Source organism: Scyliorhinus torazame, unplaced genomic scaffold (genome assembly GCF_047496885.1).
Source record: "Scyliorhinus torazame isolate Kashiwa2021f unplaced genomic scaffold, sScyTor2.1 scaffold_598, whole genome shotgun sequence".
Classification (NCBI taxonomy): domain Eukaryota; kingdom Metazoa; phylum Chordata; class Chondrichthyes; order Carcharhiniformes; family Scyliorhinidae; genus Scyliorhinus; species Scyliorhinus torazame.
In genome coordinates this window covers 87,469-112,473 of record NW_027308325.1, presented here as the reverse complement: position 1 = coordinate 112,473, position 25,005 = coordinate 87,469, and the positions used below count along the sequence as shown (strand labels likewise).

Genomic DNA, 25,005 nt, shown 5'->3' with positions numbered 1-25,005 from the left:
TATATTGTTACTTGTACTGAGGTACAGTGAAAAGTATTGTTCTGCATACAGTCCAGGCAGATTGTTGCATACATGAAAAACCGAGGACATACAATAAATACACAATGTAAATACACAGACATTGGGTGAAGCTTAATGAGTGTAGTGCTAAGTGTAGTCATTGTTGTAATGTACAAAACTGTAGGTAGGACTGGGAAATCCATTTAATTTTATAATTCCATCACTTTTCCACCATATTTATGGCTTTAAGTAACAAGGTCAAGGAAGCCATTTTAAACTCTAACATCCAGCGTCTTGCACCGATTATGCAACATTTCTTTGTTCATCACATATGGATTTCATGTTGGAAGCCAGTCACAAATCAGTTGATTAGAATTTGTGAAACAATGTAATCGATAAAATTGTAATGGCTGAATTGTTCTTTTATAAATTAAGATTGTACAACCCAAATGTTTCTAAACTGCAGAGCTAGCATAAATTGTTTATTCAAAGAAAGTATTTTGATAAGCAGCGGGCTACCATGTTATACCCAAGTCTGGCTCAAGAATAAGCTTATTATTCCACCTGATCAAGATTAGTAAAAAAGAAAGCTATTGCTTTCCACAACCTGTCATTTTAAACCAGTGTATCTTATATTAACCAAATGTATGAATTAGATTACTGTATTAATGAGCTACCAGCAGTAGCAGTAATACCTAGTGAGGCTTAATCAAATTGCAGCTAAGGAATCCATCATGAATCAGTAGTTATAGTGAAAGACTAAGAGTCTTTTTACATTTGCTGTAAAAATGTACAATCTTAATTGATGTGTATGTAAAAAAATACAAAATGGAGATAAATGTACTGGCAAGAGAGACCTTCAAGCTCAGATTAGCCTCAACATTTGAAACTGTATGAATAAGGGATTGTATAGAATCAGATAAATGGATAGTATGAAACAGTTCGACTGTATTCCTGTCTAAGATAATGAGAGTAGGCGGTATAAGTAATTGGGGATCCAATTCAATTAATCTAGTAGCCAAATTGAGCAATTATCATGTTACAACAGGCCCAACTCTGACGTGAGGTAATGGTCACTTTGGGGATAAAAGTAGAGGTTCCGAAGGTCTTCCTTGCAGGCCAAGTACTGAAGATTCCCGAGGCCGAGTTCCAAGGAAATTACTGTCAAAGAAGGAGCCAGACTCCCGAGGCGGAATTCCACAAGAATTACTGTCACAGAAGGAGCCAGAGAGGGTTACACTTCTACAGACTGATCACCCGCATAAAGTTGTAAAAGTCAATGTCTTAAAGTTGTTTAGTAAACCTTTTTCATTTAATAAACTTTTAAAATTTACTATCCAGAGGATTCTGAATTTGCCTTAATTGGTTGAAGTCTTATCCGAACCAAAGTGAATTTATTAAGTGGTAATTTGTGGGTAGCTGAAATCAATTAAGTTCCAGATAACAAGATCAGATAACATTAATCTTCAATTTAAAAACTTGCATTTCTATAGCACCTTTCACAACCACAGGATGTCCCAAAGTGCTTTACAGCCAATGAAGTACTTTTCAAGTGTAGTCACTGTTGTAATGGAGGAAACGCAGCAGCCAATTTACACACAGCAAGATCCCACACACAGCAATGTGATAATGAGCAGATGATCTGTTTTTAGTGATGTTGACTGAGGGATAAATATTGACCTGGACACCGGGGATAACTCCCCTGTTCTTCTTCAAAATAGTGGCTGTGGGAACTTTTACATCCACCTGAGAGGGGCAGACAGGGCCTCAGTTTAACATCTTATTTGAAAGAAGGCTGTTCTGACAGTGCAGCACTCCCTCAGTGCTGGGACGAGGAATGTTGGAACTGGTTTTTGTCCACAGGACCCTAACTGGGATTTAACCTTCTGATCCAGAGGTGAGAGAGTTGCCCACTGAGCCAAGGCAGACACTAGTTAGAAAGGAAAAGTTATACTTTAACCTTTGCCTCAATCTAATAAATAAATAACATCGATTTAACTGCCAAATGTTGAAGTGTTGATTTCGAGCCACAAGTTTTTCCCACTTGCTCCTCTGCACCTTTCTGTCTCTCTACTGCTCATATCAAATGACAGCCAGGCGACGGAGCTGAGGGCTGAAATTAGCTGAGAATAATGGGGCCTGCATCCCAGTTGGTAAACTTCCATGGGTGTTGCACTAATAGAGTGGCATACATCATAGAATTTACAGTGTAGAAGGAGGCCATTCGGCCCATCGAGTCTGCACCGGCTCTTGGAACGAGCACCCTACCCAAGGTCCACACTAAGGGCAATTTTGGACACTAAGAGCAATTTATCATGGCCAATCCACCTAACCTGCACATTTTTGGACTGTGGGAGGAAACCGGAGCACCCGGAGGAAACCCACGCACACACAGGGAGGATGGGCAGACTCCGCACAGACAGTGACCCAAGCCGGGAATCGAACATGGGACCCTGGAGCTGTGAAGCAATTGTGCTATCCACAATGCTACCGTGCTGGAGGACTGAATGGGAAATGGACCTCCAACCAATTGTTACATCGGTCACTGTTCCGATCCCAGACCAGACCCCAACAGTGGCTGGGATACAGGACCCCAATATTTCAGTTTATTTGTAAGGCTGCGGAAAGAATGATTCGTTCCAGGAGTGATTGCATGAAGAAATAGGGTTTGGTTATGTTTAAAAGAAAACTTTATTGTGGCTACAATATTAAACTTTTTAACTTCACACCCAAAAACAACAGCTTACAATTACCCATTTAATCACTACTACTCAATCTCCCATTAAACAACAGGAAAAGAAAGATACAGCTCTCAATCTGTCTTACTGTGGGAGAATTGTGGACCCAGAATTCAACTCCTCTCTCCAAACCTTTCTCCAAAAACTGATCTTTAAAGATTTTTAAAATGTCTTTCTGACTTCCTTGGTTGCACCCAGCAATGACCTCGTCTCCCTAAGCTGGAAAACAAATGATCTCTGACAGCTGCAAAGTACATTCATTCCACAAATACTTTCCCAGTCAGACCACAGTCCATTAGTCCAGACTGAAAAAACACATTCCTTTGTCAATTTCACCTTCTGGCTACTAAAAACACCCAGGCCCTGCCAAACAGGATCCTTCTTTAAAATAAAAACAGGACCTCTGCAGTGAATCACACTCTAACCCCACGCTTTTAACCCTGAAATTGCCCAATACATTTATGATCCAATTTTCCTAAAATCTTCCAATCGTCACAGCTTCCCCTTTAAAAAAATGAACCAGCAACGTCCGCAGATGGCTTTATTTTTCTAAAAACTTTTTAACTTTAAAAATTTCTTCTGATTACATGCAACTTATAATCTATAATAACATTTTACATTTTTCAACAGGCTAACATACACGTGAGTATAGTCCATTTTAGTCTTCTCACATGTCACAGTCATTAGCATAAATTTAACCACTACTTCGAGCGAGAGAGATTTCAACGGTCAGGGTGGCCTCCCAAGATTACACAAGAAAAGCTTCATCAACAATTCAGTGATAAATGCACAGAATGGTGGCACAGTGGTCAGCACTGCTGCATCACGGCGCCGAGGTCCCAGGTTCGATCCTGGCCCTGGGTTACTGTCCGTGTGGAGTTTGCACATTCTCCCCGTGTCTGCGTGGGTCTCACCCCCACAACCCAAAGATGTGCAAGATAGGTGGATTGGCCATGCTAAATTGCCCCTTAATTAGAAAAAATAATTGGATACTCTAAATTTAAAAAAAAACACAATTCAGTGATATGTAGTTGCCTGGCTCTGACAGCAGAATTCTTCTCTTGATGGTCAGACAGGTTGCTATCGATGCTGCAGCATTCATCATCTGTTCTTCACATTTATCAGCTGCTTTGTATTCTGTGTCTGTTGAGGATAGCCAAAAATAATGGGTAAGTGCTGGTGCATTTGGACAGTGCAAAACAACAGTCAGTGCATGCAAACGTTTGCTGAACATTCTGGCTACATTTGTACAAGCTCTTCAGCCTCCACCACAGACGATGCTCTCTATAAAACTGTGAGACAGCTCCAGTCCTGACCAGATACTAGTATAATCACCTCTTGTGTCACTACCGGTGTGGCATGGTAGAACAGTGGTTAGCACTGTTGCATCACAGCACCAGGGACCCAGGTTCGATTCCCAGCTTGGGTCACTGTCTGCGGAACTGCACATTCTCCCCATTGAACCAACTTGCTTGAACTAAAATTATCCACTTCATCCACCACCTGCTCTTGTTTTTACCAACCATCTGATCAAACATGTTTTCTGACAACTGAACCTCAGCCTCCCTATTGGCACTCCTCAAATTCTCTTCCTCCTGTCTTAACCAGTGGTTTTGTGATCTGATTACCACACAATCAGGAAACACTCCCGGATATATTTCTTGCAACATCTCAGTTCCACTTTCCACTGGCTTTTCAACCATAGTAGGTTGCACTCCCACCTGTGATCCAGGTATATTATTATCTAGGATAAATCTTATCCTAAAAAGGTAATTTTTCTTTTACTCCTACTGCCACTTCACCACTTTTCACTGAACTCTCTCGCCATACCTTACATAGTGGCACACTACTGCTCTCACCACTAAATAATAATAATAATCGTTTATTGTCACAAGTAGGCTTCAATTAAGTTACTGTGAAAAGCCCCTAGTTGCCACATTCCGGCACCTGTTCGGGGAGGCCGGTACAGGAATTCAACGCGTGCTGCTGGCATTGTTCTGCATTACACGCCAGCTATTTAGCCCACTGTGCTAAACCAACCCCATATTCCACAAATGACCACATTTTCTGCCAAAACTCCTCCCAAACCATTTCTCACCATTAAAGATTGACTTGCTCAAATATATTCAGAACTACCTGGAAATCAATGACACAGGTGAGGTTTCGGCGGTGGTGCCTGGGAGGCAATGAAGGCGGTGGTTAGAGGGGAGCTGATCTCGATACGGGCCCACAGAGAGAAAGCCGACAGAGCAAGAGACGGACGGACTGATAAAGGAGATACTGCAGGTTGACAGGAGGTATGTGGAAAACTCAGAGGCAGGGCTTCTAAGGGAGCAACAGAGGCTACAGGCGGAGTTCGGCTTGTTAACTACAGGGAAGGTGATGGAGCAGCTGAGGAATGTGAGGGGGCGATATATGTACATGGTGAGAAGGCCAGCAGAATGCTTGCACAGCAGCTTAGAAAGAGGGAGGCAGCCAGGAAGAGAGGGAAAGTAAAGGATGGGGACGGAAACGTGGTCGGAGACTCAGCAGGGGTGAATAAGGCGTTCAAGGAGTTTTACAGCAGGTTGTATGGGTCGGAACCCCCAGCTGGGCCGGAGGGAATGAGGCACTTTTTAGGGGGGGCTGAAGTTCCCCAAGGTGGACAGGTGGTTTGGGGAAGGGCTGGGGACCCCGATTGGGTTGGAGGAAATAGCAGAGGGACTGAAGGCCATGCAGTCAGGTAAAGCCCCGGGGCCAGACGGGTACCCAGTGGAGTTCTGTAAAAGGTTCTCTGGGCTATTGGGGTGGCTGTTGATGGGGACATACAATGAGGCAAGGGAACCTGGGGTGCTTCCCCCGACGATGTCACAGGCCACTATCTCATTGATCCTGAAGCGGGACAAGGACTCAGAGCTATGCGGAACCTATAGGTCATCCCTACTAAATGTGGACGCCAAACTGCTGGCCAAAATCTTGTCCTCTCGGATTGAAGACTGCGTTCCGGCCGTGATTGCGGAGGACCAGACGGGATTTGTTAAGGGTAGGCAGTTGGCGGCCAATATAAGAAGGTTGTTAAATGTGATTATGATGCCCCCAGAAGGTAGGGACGTGAAGGTAGTGGTCGCAATGGATGCAGAGAAGGCATTTGATTGGGTGGAATGGGAATATCTGCGGGAGGTACTGGGGTGGTTTGGATTAGGGCAGGACTTTATTGACTGGGTCAGGCAGTTGTATCAGGTTGCGAGCTACGGACGGACAGGTCAACATCGGACTATGTCAGGCTGCATCGGGGACGGGACAGGGATGCCCACTCCTGTTCACGTTGGCCATAGAGCTGCTGGCAATTGCACTGAGAGCCTCAAGGGGATGGTCCGGGGGGGGGGAGTGGAACACAGAGTCTCTCTATATGCAGACGACCTGCTCCTATATGTTTCGGACCCACTAGAGGGGATGGAAGAAATTATGAGGATTCTGGGGGAATTTGGCCTGTTTTCGGGTTATAAACTGAATATGGGGAAAAGTGAGATGTTTGTGATCCAGGCAAAGGTCAGGAGAGGTGATTGGGGGAGCTGCTGTTTAGGGTGGTAGGGGGAAGCTTTCGATACCTAGGCATTCAGGTGGCGCGGGAATGGGAACGGCTACACAAGTTAAATTTGGCCCGATTAGTAGACCAAATGAAGGGCGATTTCCGAAGGTGGGACGCGCTTCCGTTGTCACTAGCTGGGAGGGTGCAGATAGTGAAAATGATGGTCCTCCCGAGATTCCTGTTTGTGTTTCAGTGTCTCCCCATCTTTATTCCATGGTCCTTCTATAAACGGGTCAATAAGGTGATCACTGGCTTTGTATGGGTGAGTAAAACCCTGCGAGTAAAAAAGGGGATGCTTGAGCGGAGCCGGGGGAAGGGCGGGCCGGCGCTGCTGAACTTTAGTAATTATTATTGGGCGGTGAATATAGCCATGATTAGGAAGTGGGTGGTGGGGGGAGGGTCGATATGGGAGCGTGTGGAGGCGGCATCATGCAACGGCACCAGTTTGGGGGGGCATTGATAACGGCGCCTCTGCCATTCCCGCCGGCACAGTACTCCACTAGCCCGTGGTGGTGGCAGCCCTGATGGTCTGGGGCAATTGAGGAGGCATGTGGGAGTGGAGGGAGCATCGGTGTGGTCTCCAATCTGTAATAATCACCGGTTTGCCCCGGGAAGGTTAGATGGAGGGTTCCGGAGTTGGCAGAGTGCAGGGATTGAGAGGATGGGAGATATGTTTATGGAGGGGAGCTTTTCTAGCCTGAGAAAGCTGGAGGAGAAATTTGGATTGGGTTAGGGGAAATGAGTTTAGGTACCTCCAGGTACGGGACTTCGTACGCAGGCAGGTCTCAACCTTCCCGTTCCTACCACCAAGGGGGATACAGGACAGGGTAGTTTCCAGAATGTGTATGGGAGAAGGGAGGGTTTCGGACATTAATAGGGAACTTATGGGGTCAGAGGAGACGCAGACTGAGGAGCTGAAACACAAATGGGAAGAGGAGTTAGGAGGAGAGATAGAGGATGGTCTCTGGGCGGACGGGTTGAGTAGAGTCAATGCGTCCACAACAAGTGCCAGGCTCAGCCTGCTACAATTTAAGGTCATTCACCGGGCCCACATGACAGTGGCCCGTATGAACAGGTTCTTTGGGGTAAAAGATAAGTGCGCAAGGTGTGCAGGAGGGTCAGCGAACCATGTCCATATGTTCTGGGCATGCCCGATGCTTAGGGGATTCTGGCAGGGGTTTGCGGATGTCATGTCCAAGGTGTTAAAAACAAGGGTGGCACCGAGTCCAGAGGTGGCGATTTTTGGAATGTCGGAAGACCCGGGAATCCAGGAGGAGAAAGAGGCAAACGTTCTAGCCTTTGCTTCCCTGGTAGCCCAGAGATGGATACTATTAGCCTGGAGGGACCCAAAGCCCCCGAAGACGGAGACCTGGCTAACTGACATGGCTAGCTTTCTCTGTTTGGAGAAAATCAAGTTCGCCTTGAGAGGGTCAGTGTTAGGGTTCGCCCGGAGGTGGCAGCCGTTCGTCGACTTCTTTGGGGAAAATTAACCATCAGCAGAAGGCCGGGGGGGGGGGGGGGGCAGGGGGGGGGGGGCAGGGGGGGCAGGGGGGGGGTGAGGGGGGATTCGGGGTTCGCTTAGTTTAGAGTAGGGGGTTAGTAAAGGTGGTCCCTGTAAGGGTGAAAGACGGCTTTTGCACTATGTTTATATTTACATGGACATTGTTTATTTTGTTGTCGTTGTAATACCATAAATGCCTCAATAAAATGTTTATTAAAAAAAAGATTGACTTGCTCCTGTATCCCTCAAGATCTGAATCTCCTTACCTACTCCACCTTGTACACACGAGTAAACCTCACCCTCACAAATATCCTTAAAAAGTTCTGTTACCTGCTTATCCACCAACCTCTCAATAGGCTCTACACTCTGTTGCACTTTTCCACTGGGACAATGTTTTTTCCTCCCACTTTAATAAAACCCACTGGCTTATCCTGTTTGATTGAGTCTGTTTTCCCACTAATTTTCTTAAGCCACAAACTGTGACTTTACATGTCCAACATGTGCCAAACCCATAACAATCTTAAGGGATACAGGGGCTACGCAAACTCTCTTACTGGAGAAGGATTTGTTTCTTCTTTCAGAGACTCAATGAAAGCTGAGGAATTAGTGAATGGGAAAAGTGGAGATTGTATTCCAGTCCCATTGTATAAAGTACAATTGGAGTGTGATCTCGTGTCAGGTCCAGTAGTTGTTGGGCTGGCTGAGAAATTCCCAGTGGACGGAATAGATTTACTTTTGGGGAATGATTTGGCAGGAGTGACGGTTGTAGATTCAACCATGATAACAGAGGGTGTGAGAGAATTACTGCAGTTATCACATGAAATACCAACAGTAGGGCATGTGGGAATTAAGAAAACTCATTGGGCATTAAATTACTCAAAGAAAAATGTTGAAAGATGTTAATCACAGATCAAACAGTGAACCAGATTCTCAGAATTCTAAGACTGAAGGTGACCATAGGAAAGAGGAGTTTGAATTTAATAGTAGTGACAGTGATGAAGAGACAGACGAGAGTACCAAATTCAATTTTGCTTCTGATTATGGAGTGATGATGAACAGCTATTACCAAATAGACCTGTCACTAACTGATCTTGTGCCAATGACAAGTAATTCTCCCAGAGCTCAGAATGAAGGCAGAAAATTGGAGGAAGAAAGTGAATTGGACTTTTCTAAAAGTGATTTGTTAAAGTCCCTTGTAGTAAATCCATTGCTATCCCCTTCAGGGGAAATATTTCCCACAGCATGCCTCCTTTGAAGCAACGTATACTTGATAGCACAGCATCAGTTAGTCAGGACGAGGACTGAGAAGTGGCACTAAGCTGGTTCACCCACATCCTTTTAAAGATCCACAGTGCCTCTTAAAGGGAGCAAATGGCAAAGGAGATGAAATAATCAGTCATCAATATCTTTTAAAACTAAGAGGAAGGTGAATGGAGACCTATGTCGTGATTCTGTCACCACATCTGGTAACAAAAAACAGAAAATGCATGGGTCCAACAATGTGTTATCCTCTGATTCTGAAGGTCTGTATTGCTAAATCGGGATAAGAGTTGTGATTACGAAAACTCCAAAGAAGAGGTAGAAGCTGTAAAACAAAGAATGGTTCTTATTTCTGAAAGTAACCATGTGCAAGAAAAGAGAGCATGTAAAGCTGGAGGGGTTGGAGAGTGTTTATGGATTTAAAATGAACCAAATATTTCCCTCAGCATTGACAATAGTGCTTTTTGTTTGACTGTAGCAAATCTTTGAAATATGGATAAACATTTATTGGACAATCAGAAAAGACTGATTACATTACACGTGCTTTCAGAACACAGCTCCTTCATCAGGTGATGAAGGAGCTGTGCTCCGAAAGCTAATGATTCGAAACAAACCTGTTTGAGTTTAACCTAGTGTTGTAAGACTTCTTACTGAGCCCACTCCAGTCGAATGTTGGCATCTCCACATCTTTACATTGCACGACACCCAGAAAGGGGCAGATATAACAAAGATGCTGAAAGGGTATGAATAGAATTGAATGGAAGCACCAAGCGGCACTCGGTTAACAAATCATGAAGTAAACATCAGAAATTCTGAACTAATAAAGCAAAATCCTCCTCAGTTAGAAACTGAAATAAAAAGCACGTTCGATATGTAGCGGAAACAATTAAAAATGCAATGATCCACAGAACGCCAAGTAGAGTTTGACAGATTGACATCCATGTTGGTGGGCGAACCATTGCTGGCCATCCCAGACATTTCCAGACCATTTAAAATGGCCACAAATGCCAGTGACCTGGGAGTAGGGGCAGTGCTACTACAGGACAACAATGAAGGAATAAAGAGGCTCGGGAGGTATTTTTAGAAACAAATTCAGTCTGTGCCAAAGAAAGTATTCCATCATTGAGCCTTGGCCTTGCGACTAGCCCTTTAGCACTTCGTAGTACATGTCCAACATGACAATCAGCAAAGCATTGTTACACAGACCATAATCTATTTGCATTTGTAGAGAAGGTTAAAACCTGGAACGCAAGATTATTCCATTGGAGTTTATTATTACAACAGTTCAATGTTACAATTGTACATATTCCTGGAAAGGATAATGTGATTGCAGATGCTTTGTCATGGGTTTAAGGGCTGACTAGTTACCAATATAAAGACTGGGTAGGTAACTTGTATAATGGGGATGGATTGAACGTTTGTGATTTATGTCTTGCATATCTCATAATGAAACGTCCATTTGATTGATTTGGCCGGTTGCCAATGAATTGGCCCAAAGATCTGTGATCTGTCCAGTAACAGGTGGTGATTGGATATTATTCCACTAGAACGCTTTTCCGAGTCCCAAGATATCAGTTTGGTATCAGTTTTGACTCTGGCAGCACGCTGATACATCTAACTCTCTCCAAAAAGGTCCAGCTAACTCTCCCCAGAAGGCCATTGTGAGGGCTGGCTCTCTCTCCAGAGAGCCTGGTGGGTGCTGTACTTCTGAGACTACAGGGACCGAAAGACAAACTACAAACTGAAAGCAAAGTTTGACGTGAACTAAGGTGTCTCTCCAGAAAAGGTTTGACTCCTGCATTTTTAATGTAGAGAGTACCTGAATGAATGAATCTCCAAAGAAGATCTTTACAGACTGCAAACCAAAGACTTTAATCTGCAAGCTTGTTGTGAAGAAAGACTCTTTCCTCCAATTTTGAATTTTTTTGCCCCTTTCCACCCCTTTGCGGTTGTCTGTCTTGTGTGTGTGTGTATGAGAGAGAGAGGGTGGGGCAGGTTGATGTGGGTATTAGGTATTAACTTGTAGTTAACCAGTTGCATTTACTGCATATTTCATGGTAGTTCTCGTTATAAATAAAAAGTAATAATGTTTACATTTTCTAAGTAATCTGCTGTAACCTCCTTAATAATGGATTCTCGCACTTTCCCTGTCACACATGTTAGGCTAACTGGCCTATAGTTTCCTGCTTTCTGCCTCCCTCCTTTCTGGAATAGAGGTGTTACATTCTCTATTTTCCAATCCACTGGGACCTTTCCAGAATCTAAGGAATTTTGTGGGATTATAACCAATACATCTACTCTCTTTGCCACCACTTTTTTTAAAGCCCAAGAATGCAGGTCACCCAGTCCTGGGGACTTGTCAGCCTTTAGGTTCAATAGTTTTCCTGGCATCTTTTCTCTGGTGATTGTTCTGTGTTCCTCCCTCCCTATTACCTCTCGATTTTCAATTATCTTTGTGAATTGTTCTCGGTCTGGTACCGTGACGATAGACACAAAATACCTGTTTCAAGCCTCCATCATTTCTTTGTTTTCCATGATCAATTTCCCAGGCTCACTCTCCAGAGGACCAACCTGGATTTAGTCACTCTTTTCCTCTTCAAATACTTGCAGAAACCTTTACTATCTACTTTTGTAGTCCGAGAATGTTTACCCTCATACTCTAATTTCTGCCTGTTTCTTATCTTTTACTCATTCTTTGCTGATTCTAAAATCTGCCCAACTTTTGAATGAACACTAACCATTGTAGATTTTGATGGTGTTTCTTTCAATTTAATACATTCCTTGACTTCCTTATTTAACCATGGATGATGCATTCTTCTCAAACAGCCTTTCTTTCTCTCTGGCATAAATGTTTGCTGAGAGTTATTCAAAGTCACCCACTTCCATACTGATGTCCCAATTTTCAACCTAGCTTCCCAAGTTCGCTTTCGCCAGCTCTCCCTTCATACCCTTCAGAGTTCTCTTTATTTAGTTTTTAACTTAGGCCAGCACTTTTAAAAAAGATTTAGAGTACCCCATTCTTTTTTTTCCAATTAAAAGGCAATTTAATGTGGCCAATCCACCTACACTGCACACCTTTGGGTTGTGGGGGTGAGACCCACACAGACATGGGGAGAATGTGTAAACTCCACACGGACAGTGATCCGGGGCCGGGATCGAACTCAGGTCCTCAGCGCCATGAGGCAGCTATGCTAACCACTGCTCCACTGTGCCGCCCTCAGACCAGCACTTCTCACCTTCAAACTGAAAGTGGAATTTTATTATATTATGATCAATGTGACTTAGAGGCTCCATCACGATGAGATTATTGACTAATCCTGTCTTGTTGCACATTACCAGATCGAGGATAGTCTGCTCCCTGGTTGGCTCTAAAATGTATGGCTCCAAGAAATTGTTCCAAAAAGACTCTGAACCCATTTTTTAGGATATTTTTGCGAATCTGATTCTCCCAATTGACATTAAAATTATCGGGGACCTTGATGATTGTTCCTCCGTTGGTGTGTGTCCTTGTGTCTCTTCAGGTTCAATGCTCAGTTGAAGTTTCATCCACATACAGAACACCAGGAAAGGTTTCTCCTCAATGTGAATGTTGTGATAATATTTCAGGCTTTGCACAGTCAGTGCAGTGGAACTCTCACTTGGATGAGTCCTTGTGCCTTTCCAGTGAAAGTAATATTTAAATTATTTGAAAGCTGACAGATCATAATTTCTCCTTCTAGATTCAATGGTTCATGATATTCAGATCCTGATGAATTAAGTGAATCTGTCAGATGACAACGAGGTGCCTGGCTTGCAATTTCTGTCTTCAAATCCACCCATCTGATGAATGAGTTTGCAAATGTCATCACTGTCAGTACAGGATAGAAATTAAGAAATAATCCTCCCACCAGAATTACTCCTGCTGCTTATCCACAATTCTCCTCCCCTGAAGGTGCTGACTCTCGGGTTCAGTTTCACATTCACTTATTGCCCTCCCCAATATGTCACACATGTATCTAAATCTTTACACCTAGAGTTAACAAACTGTTTTGCTAAGGGGAGCTCGCAATCAAATCCAGTGACTACCCACGTGTACGTTGTATCAGTGTGGGGTCACTGCCCTCCCACCGCTACTTGTCACCCAGGAGTTTGGAGACTGGGCTTTGGATGAGTAATGACGGCCGCATCTCCCACAATCCCCAGCGTTGGTGAAACCGCTCTTTCCACCGCGCCCGCGACCCAGGCCGATGCATGTTCAAGAGAGGGAAGCTGCGCATGTGGTGCAGAGTCGAGCCCACCCCCCTGAACGTCCTGTTACGATATTAACCAATAGCAAAAGTTGGTGGACCGGAAGGACTCTGATCCTCCAGCTAATCAGAAGGCGGACTTTGAGTGAATGAAGATTGAGCTCCCACAGACTGAAACCTCCTCCTGTCCCCAACATCTGTGAGTAAAACACTTTATTTTCTCCCCCTTTCCATTTCTTTTCTCATTCTCACCTTCAATTGGCGACTCGGAGCAACTGAAGGGAAAGAAAGTGAATCCAGGGAGGGTGCAGATTCTGGAAAGGTTGACCCAGCTCTCTCTCTCTCTTAAAGACATTTGCTCCCTCAGCTTGACACATTTATTTAGGGCAGCACGGTAGCATTGTGGATAACACAATTGCTTCACAGCTCCAGGGTCCCAGGTTCGATTCCGGCTTGGGTCACTGTCTGTGCGGAGTCTGCACATCCTCCCCGTGTGTGCGTGGGTTTCCTCCGGGTGCTCCAGTTTCCTCCCACAGTCCAAAGATGTGCAGGTTAGGTGGATTGGCCATGATAAATTGCCCTTAGTGTCCAAAATTGACCTTAGTGTTGGGTGGGGTTACTGGGTTATGGGGATAGGGTGGAGGTGTTGACCTTGGGTAGGGTGCTCTTTCCAAGAGCCGGTGCAGACTCGCTGGGCCGAATAGCCTCCTTCTGCACTGTAAATTCTATGATATAAATTCTATGATGATTCCGACACTTGGATTCCATTCAGTAACCCAATCCATGCCGACTTTGTAGAGAAATCCAATCAGTCACATTCCCCCCTCGATATCCCCATTACTCTGCAAGTTTATTTCCTCACACTTTTATTTTGAAATGATGATCGTCTGTGCTTCCTCCACCCTCATAGGCAGCGAGTTGCAGATCTCTCACATCTCACTGTTGAAATAACTATCTCCCTCACAGCCCCATCAGTCTCCAGTCCTGTAATCAAGTCCTGTATATTACACACATTTTTAGTGCGGTATTATTGAGTATTTACTGGGAAAAGCGGAGCGAGAATGGAGGGAGAATGTGTGCGATGGAGATTCACAGCTTTTGGGGAACAAGAGAGGAAAGAATGTTCCATAGCAACTAGAATTGTCTGTTCTGAATTTCCATCCTGCACTGACAGTGATGTATTTTGTAAATTGTTTTTACAGTATATTAGAAGAGGACGAATTCCAGTCAGATATCTCAGACATCACAACACGATCTGACAGAGTCACTCGACTCTTTGGGGCTGAATATTATCAGACTTTGAATCCAGAAGAAGAAAAGTTTGTCTCATCTGTTGGCTTCAAAGGATTTTCAGCAACTTTGCAATCTGAAAAGTACCAAGACACACATACCTGAGTGAGAGTGTCCCAGTGCAGATATTGAATGAGCTTTAACCAGCTACACAGCCCAAAGAAACATCGCTCCATTCAGAGAGGGGAAAATCCATACACGTGTTCGCTGTGAAGACAAGGTTTCAACTGATCATCGGACCTGGAGAGAGACACATACTGCATGCAGCAACCATGGAAATGTGAGGACTGTGGCAAGAGATTCAAATACCCGTCACAAATGGAGGCTCATTACCGCAGTCACACTGGGGAGAGACCGTTCATCTGCCCTGAGTGTGGAAGTGGTTTGAGTCATTTATCCACGTTGCAATCCCACCAGCGAATTCACACCGGGGAGAGGCCGTTCACTTGCCTTGAGCGTGGGAAGGGATTCAGTAATTCATCAGACCTGTATAAACACCAGCGGGTTCACACTGGGGAGAGACCATTCACCTGCTCCGAGTGTGGGAAGGGATTTAGTAATTCATCAGACCTGTATAAACACCAGCGGGTTCACACTGGGAAGAGACCATTCACTTGCTCTCAGTGTGTAAAGAGATTCAGTAATTCATCAGACCTGTATAAACACCAGCGGGTTCACACTGGGGAGAGACCATTCACGTGCTCTCAGTGTGTAAAGAGATTCAGTAATTCATCAGACCTGTATAAACATGAGCGAATTCACACTGGGGAAAGGCCATTCACTTGCTCGGGATGTGGGAAGGGATTCAGTGATTCATCTAAACTGCTGCGACACAAGCGAGTTCACACTGGAGATAGGCCGTTCACCTGCTCCGTGTGTGGTAAGGGATTCGGTGCTTTACCGACTCTACTGACAAACCAGCGAGTACACACTGGGGAGAGGCCTTTCACCTGTTCTGAGTGTGAGAAGGCTTTCACTCATTCATGCAGCCTGCAGGAACACAGGTGAGTTCACACTGGGGAGAGGCTGTTCTCCTGTTCTGAGTGTGGGAAAGGATTCACTCGGTCTGCACATGTGCTGAGACACCAGTGTGTTCACACCGGGGAGAGACCATTCACCTGCTCTGAGTGTGGAAAGGGATTCACTCAGTTACCGCATCTGCAGACACATCAGCGTGTTCAGGGAGGTGGGATGGAAGTTTTCGGAAATGGGAAGAGAAGGGGATCAAGACGCTAAAAGATTTGTTTCTTAGAGGTCGGTTTGCAGGATTGAGGGAGCTGGAAGCTAAGTATGGGCTGGAGCAGGGAGAAATGTTTAGATACATGAAGGTTCGAGATTTTGCCAGGAAGGAGATACAGAGCTTCCCGGAGGAACCGGCCTCCACATTGCTGGAGGAGGTGCTGACGATCAGGGTACTGGAGAAGGGGGTAGTGTCAGCGGTGTACGGAGATATTTTGGAAGAGGCTAAGGCACCACTGGAAGGGATCAAAGCAAAGTGGGAGGAAGAGTTGGGAGAGGTTATAGAGGGGTTCTGGTGTGAGGTGCTCCGGAGAGTAAATGCCTCTACCTCATGTGCGAGGTTGGGGCTGATACAGCTGAAGGTGGTATACAGAGCACACCTCACGAGGGTGAGGGTGAGCCGATTTTTTGAAGGAGTAGAGGATGTGTGTGAGCGTTGCAGGAGAGGGGGGGGGGGGAGGGGGCACGAATCACGTTCATATGTTTTGTTCCTGTCCAAAGCTAGAGGAGTACTGGAAGGAGGTTGTTAGGGTAATTTCTAAAGTCGTGCACGTGAAACTGGACCCGGATCTCCGGGAGGCCATATTCGGGGTGTCAAATCAGCCAGGGTTGGAAACGGGGGCAGAAGAAGATATTGTAGCCTTCGTCTCGTTGATCGCCTGAAGGCGGATCCTGCTGGGAGCAGCTTCTCCACCCTGTGCCCTGGCGTGGCGGGGGGACCTGTTGGAATACTTGACCCGTGAGAAGGTTAAGTTTGAACTGAGGGGAAGGATGGAGGGGTTCTACAAGTCATGGGCATTATTCATTAAGCACTTTCAAGAACTGGATAACATCGAACATTAGTTGGGGGGAATGGGGGGGGGGAGAGGGTTGGGGGAGGGGGGCTGCTTGTATTAAGGGTGACTATGGGTAATCCCAGATTCCTTTTTGTCATTTGTTTATGTAAACATGCGGGCTGATGTTTGGGGGTTGGTGGGGGGATGGGATTGTTGTTATTGTTATGGGGATTGACATATTTGTTGCTGATTATTGTTTATTGTTGGTGGGTGTAAATTTGGCAGAAAATGTGAAAAAGGAGAATAAAAATATTAAACAAAAAACAATCTCCTCTGCCATTTCCTTGTTCCCCATAACTGAAACAGCGGTGTGGAGGCACATGGTGGTTAGCACTGTTGCTTCACAGCTCCAGGGACCCGGGTTCAATTCCCGGCTTGGGTCACTGTCTGTGCGGAGTCTCCACGTTCCCCCCAAAACTGCGTGGGTTTCCTCCCACAAGTCCCAAAAGACGTGCTTGTTAGGTGAATTGGACATTCTGAATTCTCCCTCTGTGTACCTGAACAGGTGCCGGCGTGAGGCGACTAGCGGATTTTCATTGCAGTGTTAATGTAAGCCTATTTGTAACAATAATAAAGATTATAATAATAAAGAATATTATTACTATCTCCTCAGATGTATTTTCTAAGGGGTCTCGGTGGAGCTGAGGTTACAATCAGATCAGCCGTGAACTTATTGAATGGTGGAGCAGGCTCGAGGGGCCGAGTGGCCTACTCCTGCTCCTAATTCGTATGTTATCACATCCTTTATAATAGATTGTAGCATTTTCCCTCCTACTGATGTCAGGCTAATGGGTCTGTGGTTCCCCGTTTTCTCTCTCTCCTTAAATAGTGGGGTTACATTTACCACCTTCCAATCTGCAGGAACCATTCCAGAATCTATATAATAGTGAAAGGTGATCACCAATGTATCCACTATCTCTACAGCCGCCTCTTTCAACACTCTGGGATGTAGAGCAGCAGCTTTTGGGGATTTATTAACTTCCAACCACATTAATTTCTCCAGTACTACTTTTTCACTAATACTAATCTCTTTCAGTCCCTCGTGCTCACTGGTCCCTTGGTTTTCTGTGTGTTTTAGGACAATTTCTGTATCTTCCTCCGTGAAGACAAACACATTGTTTAGTTTCTCTGCCATTTCCTTATCCCCCATTATAAACTCTCCTGTCTCTGTCTGGACTGGGCCCACATTGGTCTTTGCTAATCTTTTCCTTTTCACATTCCTATAGGAGCTTTTCCAGTCAGTTTTTATGTTTCTCCCCAGTTTGCTCTCATATTCTATTTTCTCTTTATCAGTTTCTTGGTCCTTTGCTGAATTCTAAAACAAGTTCCCAATCCTCAGGCTCACTAATATTTTAGCCACTTTGAGTCTCCTCCATTGATCTAATAGAATCTTTAACTTTTCTTGTCAGCCACGATAGCTTCATTTTGCTGTTTAATTTTTGCTTCTTAAAGGAATCTATATTTTATGTAAATAAAATGCGAGTGGTTGCCGGTCTATTGTCTATCGTCCTACAAAGAACAACAAAGAACAAAGGACAGTACAGCACAGGAACAGGCCCTTTGGCCACCAAGCCTGCTCGGATCATGATGTCTGTCTAAACTAAAACCTTCTGTGCTTCCAGTGTCTGTATCCGTCTATTCCCATCCTATTCATGTATTCGTCAAGATGCCTCTTAAATGTCACTATCGTACCTGCTTCCAGCACCTCCTCCGGCAGCGAGTTCCAGGCACTCACCACCCTCTGTGTAAAAAAAACCTCCCTCACACATCTCCTCTAAACTTTGCCCCTCGGACCTTAAACCTATGTCACCTGGTAATTGACTTTTCCAACCTGGGAAAAAGCTTCTGACAATCAACTCTGTCCATGCCAGTCAATTTTGTAAACTTTTATCGGGTCGTCGCTCAACTCTGTCGCTCTAGTGAAAACAATCCGAGTTTATCCAACCTCTCCTCATAGCTAATACCCTCCAGGCCAGGCAAAAACCTGGTAAACATCCTCTGTACTCTCTCCAAAGCCTCCACATCCTTTTGGTAATGTGGTGACCAGAATTGTAGGCAATATTCCACGTGTGGCCTAACTAAGGTTCTGTACAGCTGCAGCATGACTTGCCAATTTTTATACTCAATGCCCCGACCAATGAAGACAAGCATGCCGTCTGCCTTCTTAGCTCCTTATCCACCTGCGTTGCCACTTTCAGTGATATGTTTATTGTAATTTCCCAATCTACCAGACAACTTGCCCCTCATAGCATGACAGTTTCCTTCTGCGAGAAACATCCAGATAAATTAGACAAAAGAACCCTGTAACCACCATAGCCCATCTTCATGGCAACATGGCTGCTTTGGGAACTAAATATCTTCCAACATACAAACACCTTTTCATTCTGTGCCCGTCGTCACACTTGGAACCAGATAATCGCAGCAAGACTCAAAAATGGTCAGCCCACCGGGGGCAGAGGTGTTAGACCGGCCAGTCCAGCAGAAAGAAACCCTCCAATCATCACCATTCACCAGATGTCAGAATGAACAAAACGCAGTCCTGGATGTCAGTGAGAGCAGAAACAATAACAACGGAGCCAACATCTGTAATTTATTGTGAACTTGTTGGAGTCACAACAGGTGTGATGAATCACAAAACCCTCTCCCCACATTGAGCGCAGATGAATGGTCTTTCATCAGAATTAACTCGCTAGTGTCTCCGGAGATGGGACGGATCATTGAATGTCTCCCCTGCTCAGAGCAGGTGATTGGCCTCTTACAGGGGTGAACTCGCTAGTCTTCCTGCAGGGTGTATGGATATCTGAATCCCTTCTCTCACTAAGAGCAGGTTAACGCCTTCTCCCGAGTGTGAACTCGCAGGTGTCTCTGCAGGTTGGATAACCGAGTGAATCCCTTCTCACACTGAGAGCAGATGAACGGCCTCTCCCCAGTGTGAACCCGCTGGTGTGCCAGAAGGCTCGATGAAGTAATGAATCCCTTCTCACACTGAGAGCAAGTGAACGGCTTCTCCCCAGTGTGAACTCGCTGGTGTGTCCGCAGGTGGGATAACTGAGTAAATCCCTTCTCACACTGAGAGCAGGTGAACGGCCTCTCTCCAGTGTGAACCTGCTGGTGTTTCCGCAGGCTCGATGAGGTAGTGAATCCCTTCTCACATTGAGAGCAGGTGAACGGCCTCTCCCCAGTGTGGACTCGCTGATGTATCTGCAGGTCGGATGATTGAGTGAATCCCTTCTCACACTGAAAGCAGGTGAATGGCCTCTCCCCAGTGTGAACTCGCTGATGTCTCCGCAGGTTGGATAACTGAGCGAATCCCTTCTCACACTGAGAGCAGGTGAACGGCCTCTCCCCAGTGTGAACCTGCTGGTGTTTCCTCAGGCTCGATGAGGTAGTGAATCCCATCTCACACTGAAAGCAGGTGAACGGTCTCTCCCCAGTGTGACGTCGCTGATGTCGCCGCAGGTCGGATAACTGAGTGAATCCCATCTCACACTGAGGGCAGGTTAACGCCTTCTCCCCAGTGTGAACTCGCTGGTGTCTGCAGGGCGGATGACTGAGTGAATCCCTTCTCACACTGAGAGCAGGTGAACGGCCTCTCCCCAGTGTGAACTCGCTGGTGTGCCAGCAGTCTCGATGAAGTAGTGAATCCCTTCTCACACTGAGAGCAGGTGAACGGCCTCTCCCCAGTGTGAACTCGCTGATGTTTCTGCAGGTCGGATGATTGAGTGAATCCCTTCTCACACTGAGAGCAGGTGAACGGCCTCTCCCCAGTGTGAACTCGCTGATGTCTCCGCAGGTGGGATAACTGAGTGAATCCCTTCTCACACTGAGAGCAGGTGAACGGCCTCTCCCCAGTGTGAACTCGCTGATGTATTCGCAGGTCGGATAACTGAGTGAATCCCTTTTCACACTGAGAGCAAGTGAACGGCCTCTCCCCAGTGTGAACTCGCTGGTGTGTCAACAGGGTGAATAACTGAATGAATCCCTTCTCACACACAGAGCAGGTGAACGGCCTCTCCCCAGTGTGAATACGCCGATGAGCGGCCAGCACAGATGGAAACCTGAATCCCTTCCCACAGTCCCCACATTTCCACGGTATCTTCATATTTTGGGTCTCCTCGTGTCTCTCCAGGTTTGCTGATCTTTGAAGCCTCGTACACACATAGAACACGTGTAACGTCCCTCCCGCTGTGAATGGTGTGATATTTTTTCAGGCTCTGTAACTGGTTAAAGCTCTTTCCACAGTCAGTGCTCTGGAACACTCTCACTCGGGTGTGCGTGTCTCGGGGCTTTTCCAGTCTCACTGATGTTTTGAAGCCGACAGAAAAGACAAACATTTCTCCTTCTTGATTCAGTGATACTCAGTTCCAAGGAATTGAGAGACTCAGTCAGATTGAGACGTGATGTTTGAGATTTCTGTCTGTAATTCCTCCTCTTCTAATATCCTGTAAAAACAATTTACAGAAGTTACTCTTCTTTTCCTAATTTTGGAGAAGGTATCCTGAGGGTAACGACAGTCTGGCCGTGGGGTTAATCCTCCGGGTCCTCAGTCTTATTGAGAAATGTCCCCTTGGATCTATTGTGGTGGTGATTCTTTTGTATTGTTGTTATTATGGGAGGGTTTATGTGTTGTTGACTTTATCCTACTCTGGTACAGACGGGGCTTTTATCCGTGAAAGGAGCAGTTTGAGGAGACTTTGGTAAAGTGAGTTGGAGGAGGGGGTAATGGCACACGCCCGATTGTGGTGTGAAAATCTGTTCCTGTCTCTCTGTCGCCTAACTAATAGCGGCAGTTAATCTGCAAATTTTCTCAGGGAATGTACGGGGCATCCATCACCCTATCAGAAGGAAAAAGATCCTCTCCTTTCGAAAGGAGAAAGTCAACATAGTTTTATTGCAGGAAACGCATCTGGATTATGAGGAACACTTTAAATTGAGGCGGGATTGGATGGGGCAGATTTTTTCACCTCTTTTTCATCGAGTCGCAGACTTGTGGCAGTGCTTATTATACACTATCCAAGCAGTCAGGGTAACTCTGCCGATTACAATGTGCATGTCAATTTCCTTTGTGCCGGTCCCCCCATCTCCCGTCCCTCCCCTCCGCCCCCTTCACTCGTCGTTTCTGGGTCCTTTCCTGGGCCCTTCACTGTACAATGGGAGTTATCTGTTATTTACAAGTGGACGGTGCCCTCCCTTCCCCCCCCATTGATGGGCCTCCCCCTTCCACCCCGTGCACTCCCTGTCCTGTTTTAAACCTTCCCTTGGGGGTTCCTCTTCTTGTGTTTTTGTTCTAGGCTCTTTGGTCTCTGTGTCAGTTGGTTTTGGGTTCTCCCTCCTTGTCCCAGTAGCCCCCCCCTTCCCTTTTCCTGCCTGCTCCCTGTGATCCCGTTGGCTCCCGTACGTCCACCTCCCTCCCCAGTGTTCCATTGGCCGCTGGCTTCAAACAGGTCCTGGAACAAGTTGGTGAATGGCCTCCACACTTTGTGGGAACCATCCTCTGACCCTCGGACGGTGAACTTGATTTTCTCCAGGTGGAGAAATTCCGATAGGTCTGCCAGCCAGTCTGCAGCTGTGGGTGGTGCTGCTGATCGCCAGCCGAGCAGGATTCTCCAGCGGCCAATTAGAGAAGCAAAGGCAAGGGCGTCCACCCACTTCTCCATGAATAGTTCTGGCTGGTCCGATTCCACGAAGTCTGCCATTTGTGGGCACGGCTCCACCCTCATAACCATGGACATTGCGTCTAAATAGGCTGTCCAGAATTCGACAAGTCTGGGGCATACCCAGAACATGTGGGCACGGTTTGCCGGACCCTGCTGGCACCATTCACATTTGTCCTCCATCTCTGAGAAGAACCTGCTCATTCGGGTTCTTGTCAGGTATGTTCTGTACACAACATTCAACTGCATGAAGCTTCGCCTTGCGTAGGAGAAGGTGGAGTTGGTCCCGTTCAGTGCTTCGCTCCAGAGTCCCCACCCTATTTCCATCCCTCGCACTTTCTCCCATTTTTCCTGGGTTTCGTCAAGTAAGGAGCGCATCCTTATTAAGAGTTGTCGGTACAGGTCCTCAGGGTTTCCTTTCCCCAGACTGTCTGCGTCCAGTAACTCTTCTTGCATTGTGCTTCTCAGGGTTCCTGGGTATGCTGGTGTCTCCTTGCAGAGAAAGTTTTTGATCTGGAGCTCATCCCTGTTTGGTAGGACCAGTCTCTCTAAGGTCGCTAGTCTATTTCCTGTGTCATAGTCCCGAACCATCAGTGTTCCCCCGTCTTGTCTCTACCTCTTGAAGGTGGTGTTGAGAATGGCTGGTGCAAACCTATGGTTGCCGCAGATGGGGGCCATGAAGGACACATCGGTCAGACTGAAATGCTACCACATCTGGTTCCAGGTTCTCAGGGTAGCTGCCACCACTGGACTGGTGCTGGCGGGGATGGGAGTGTTGCCATGGCGAGGGCCCGGAGGATCATTCCTGTACATGAGGACTCATCCATCCTTACCCATTCCATGTCTGGATCCTTTACCCATCTCCTCACTCTTTCGGCCGTGGCTGCCCAGTGATAGTATTGCAAGTTCGGGAGGGCCAGGCCTCCCATGTTTCTTCTCCATTGTAGTACTGTTTTAGGGATTTTTGAATTCTTGCCCCTCCGCACAAACGATGTTAGGTTAGGTGGGTTGACCATGATCAATGCACCAGATTATGGGAATAGGATGGGGAGTCTGCCGCTGTGAGTGCTTTTTCTGATGGTCAGTGCAGACTTGAAGAAGCGAATGGCCTCCTTCTGCACTATAGAGATTCTATGGCATCTATGTTATTTTAATTCGACTATGCTGTTAGTCTGTTTTGTAATATTTTGGGGTATGCGCCCTGCATTGTTATTCTTCTGTTTTTATATAATCTTACCCTCTTACTATGTTAACCTGTTAACTGATCTGGCATTTCATCTAGAGGCTCTGGTCACTCAAATATCCTGCTATGAATTAATTCTGCAATGTGTTGCTTGTATTTATGCTGGCAGTATCAGTTGTTCTACACTGTACCAATTTTCCATCAATATTTCTGTTATTCTGTTGCATTCATTATTTTAAAAATGGTAAAAAACATAACAAAAGAAATATTAAAAATCTGTCCAACTCAACCTTGAATATATTCAGTGATCCACAGACTCCATTGATCCCTGTGGAAGAGAATTCCATAGACTAATAGCCTTTTGAGGGAAGAGATGACTGGAAATATATAAATAGCGACAGTACAATATTACACAACCAGAAATAATAGTAAATGTACTTTATTACAGACTATAAATAATATATCTAATTTAAAAATACTAGACATATCTCTAGCCGATATTAATTTACTGTCCCATTAAATGTCAGCCATCTCTTGGAGAAACCAGCCCTTTAATTGTGATAAAAGAAAATTACTGCGGATGCTGGAATCTGAAACGAAAGAGAAAATGATGGAAAATCTCAGCAGGTCTGGCAGCATCTGTAGGGAGAGAAAAGAGCTGACGTTTCGAGTTCAATGACTCTTTGTCAAAGTTTTGTCAAAGAGTCATCGGATGTGAAACGTCAGCTTTTTTCTCCCTACAGATGCTGCCAAACCTGCTGAGATTTGCCACCAATTTCTCTTCCTTTAATTGTGAACACCAGGAAAGAGACCATCCTTTTATTTATTAATTATTTTTTCAATGCATTTTATTCAAACTTGTATCAAAGTAGGTTACAGCAAATAAACACCCCGGGAAACATTCTTCCCAACAATCTATATGGTTTGTACAGATTTTTCTCCTTTTCCATTCCCCCCACCACCCCCCACACGACGAACAGCTCCTCAAACATGGTCACAAACATCCCCCACCTTTTCTCAAACTCCCCTGCTGCACCCTTAACTCATACTTTATCTTCTCTAACTGCAGGAAGTCGTGCAGGTCACCCAACCGCGCTGCTCCCCCCGGTGGCGAGAGACCATCCTTTTAGCCAGACAAATAAATGTGTCAAGCTGAGGGAGCAAAGGATGTCAATGTCTTTCAGAGAGAGAGAGAGAGACCTGAGCCAAGCCTTCCAGAGTCTGCGCTCTCCCTGGATTCACTTCCTTTCCCTTCAGTTGCTGCAAGTGACCAATTGAAGGTGAGAATGAGAAAAGAAATGGAAAGGGGGAGAAATGAAAGTGTTTTACTCACAGATGTTGGAGTTTTTTTCCTTCACTTCCGCTGTGACATCACAATGGGGCACTGCCCGAATCAGCCAATAGGAATTACTCTTCCGCGCTGTCGTCACCGGGTTCCAGTGCGCAGGCCCGGCGCTCCCCGCCCCCACCCGTTGTTTCGCCCGCCCCTTGAACAAGGGGGAAAATTAAC

General features: G+C 45.7%; 1 protein-coding gene and 1 pseudogene across 1 annotated transcript; one reads left to right on the top strand and one right to left on the bottom strand.

The window, feature by feature from the left end:
* LOC140406548 (uncharacterized) overlaps positions 1 to 25,005 on the top strand; it is a 57,192-nt pseudogene that overhangs the window by 6,271 nt on the left and 25,916 nt on the right.
* On the bottom strand, positions 19,234 to 24,968 carry LOC140406541 (uncharacterized). The gene is given in 4 exon segments (XM_072494543.1): positions 19,234 to 20,196; positions 20,198 to 21,100; positions 23,786 to 23,872; positions 24,829 to 24,968. Coding segments are annotated over 2 exon segments (1,284 nt in total). The 5' UTR covers positions 20,761 to 21,100; positions 23,786 to 23,872; positions 24,829 to 24,968; the 3' UTR covers positions 19,234 to 19,475.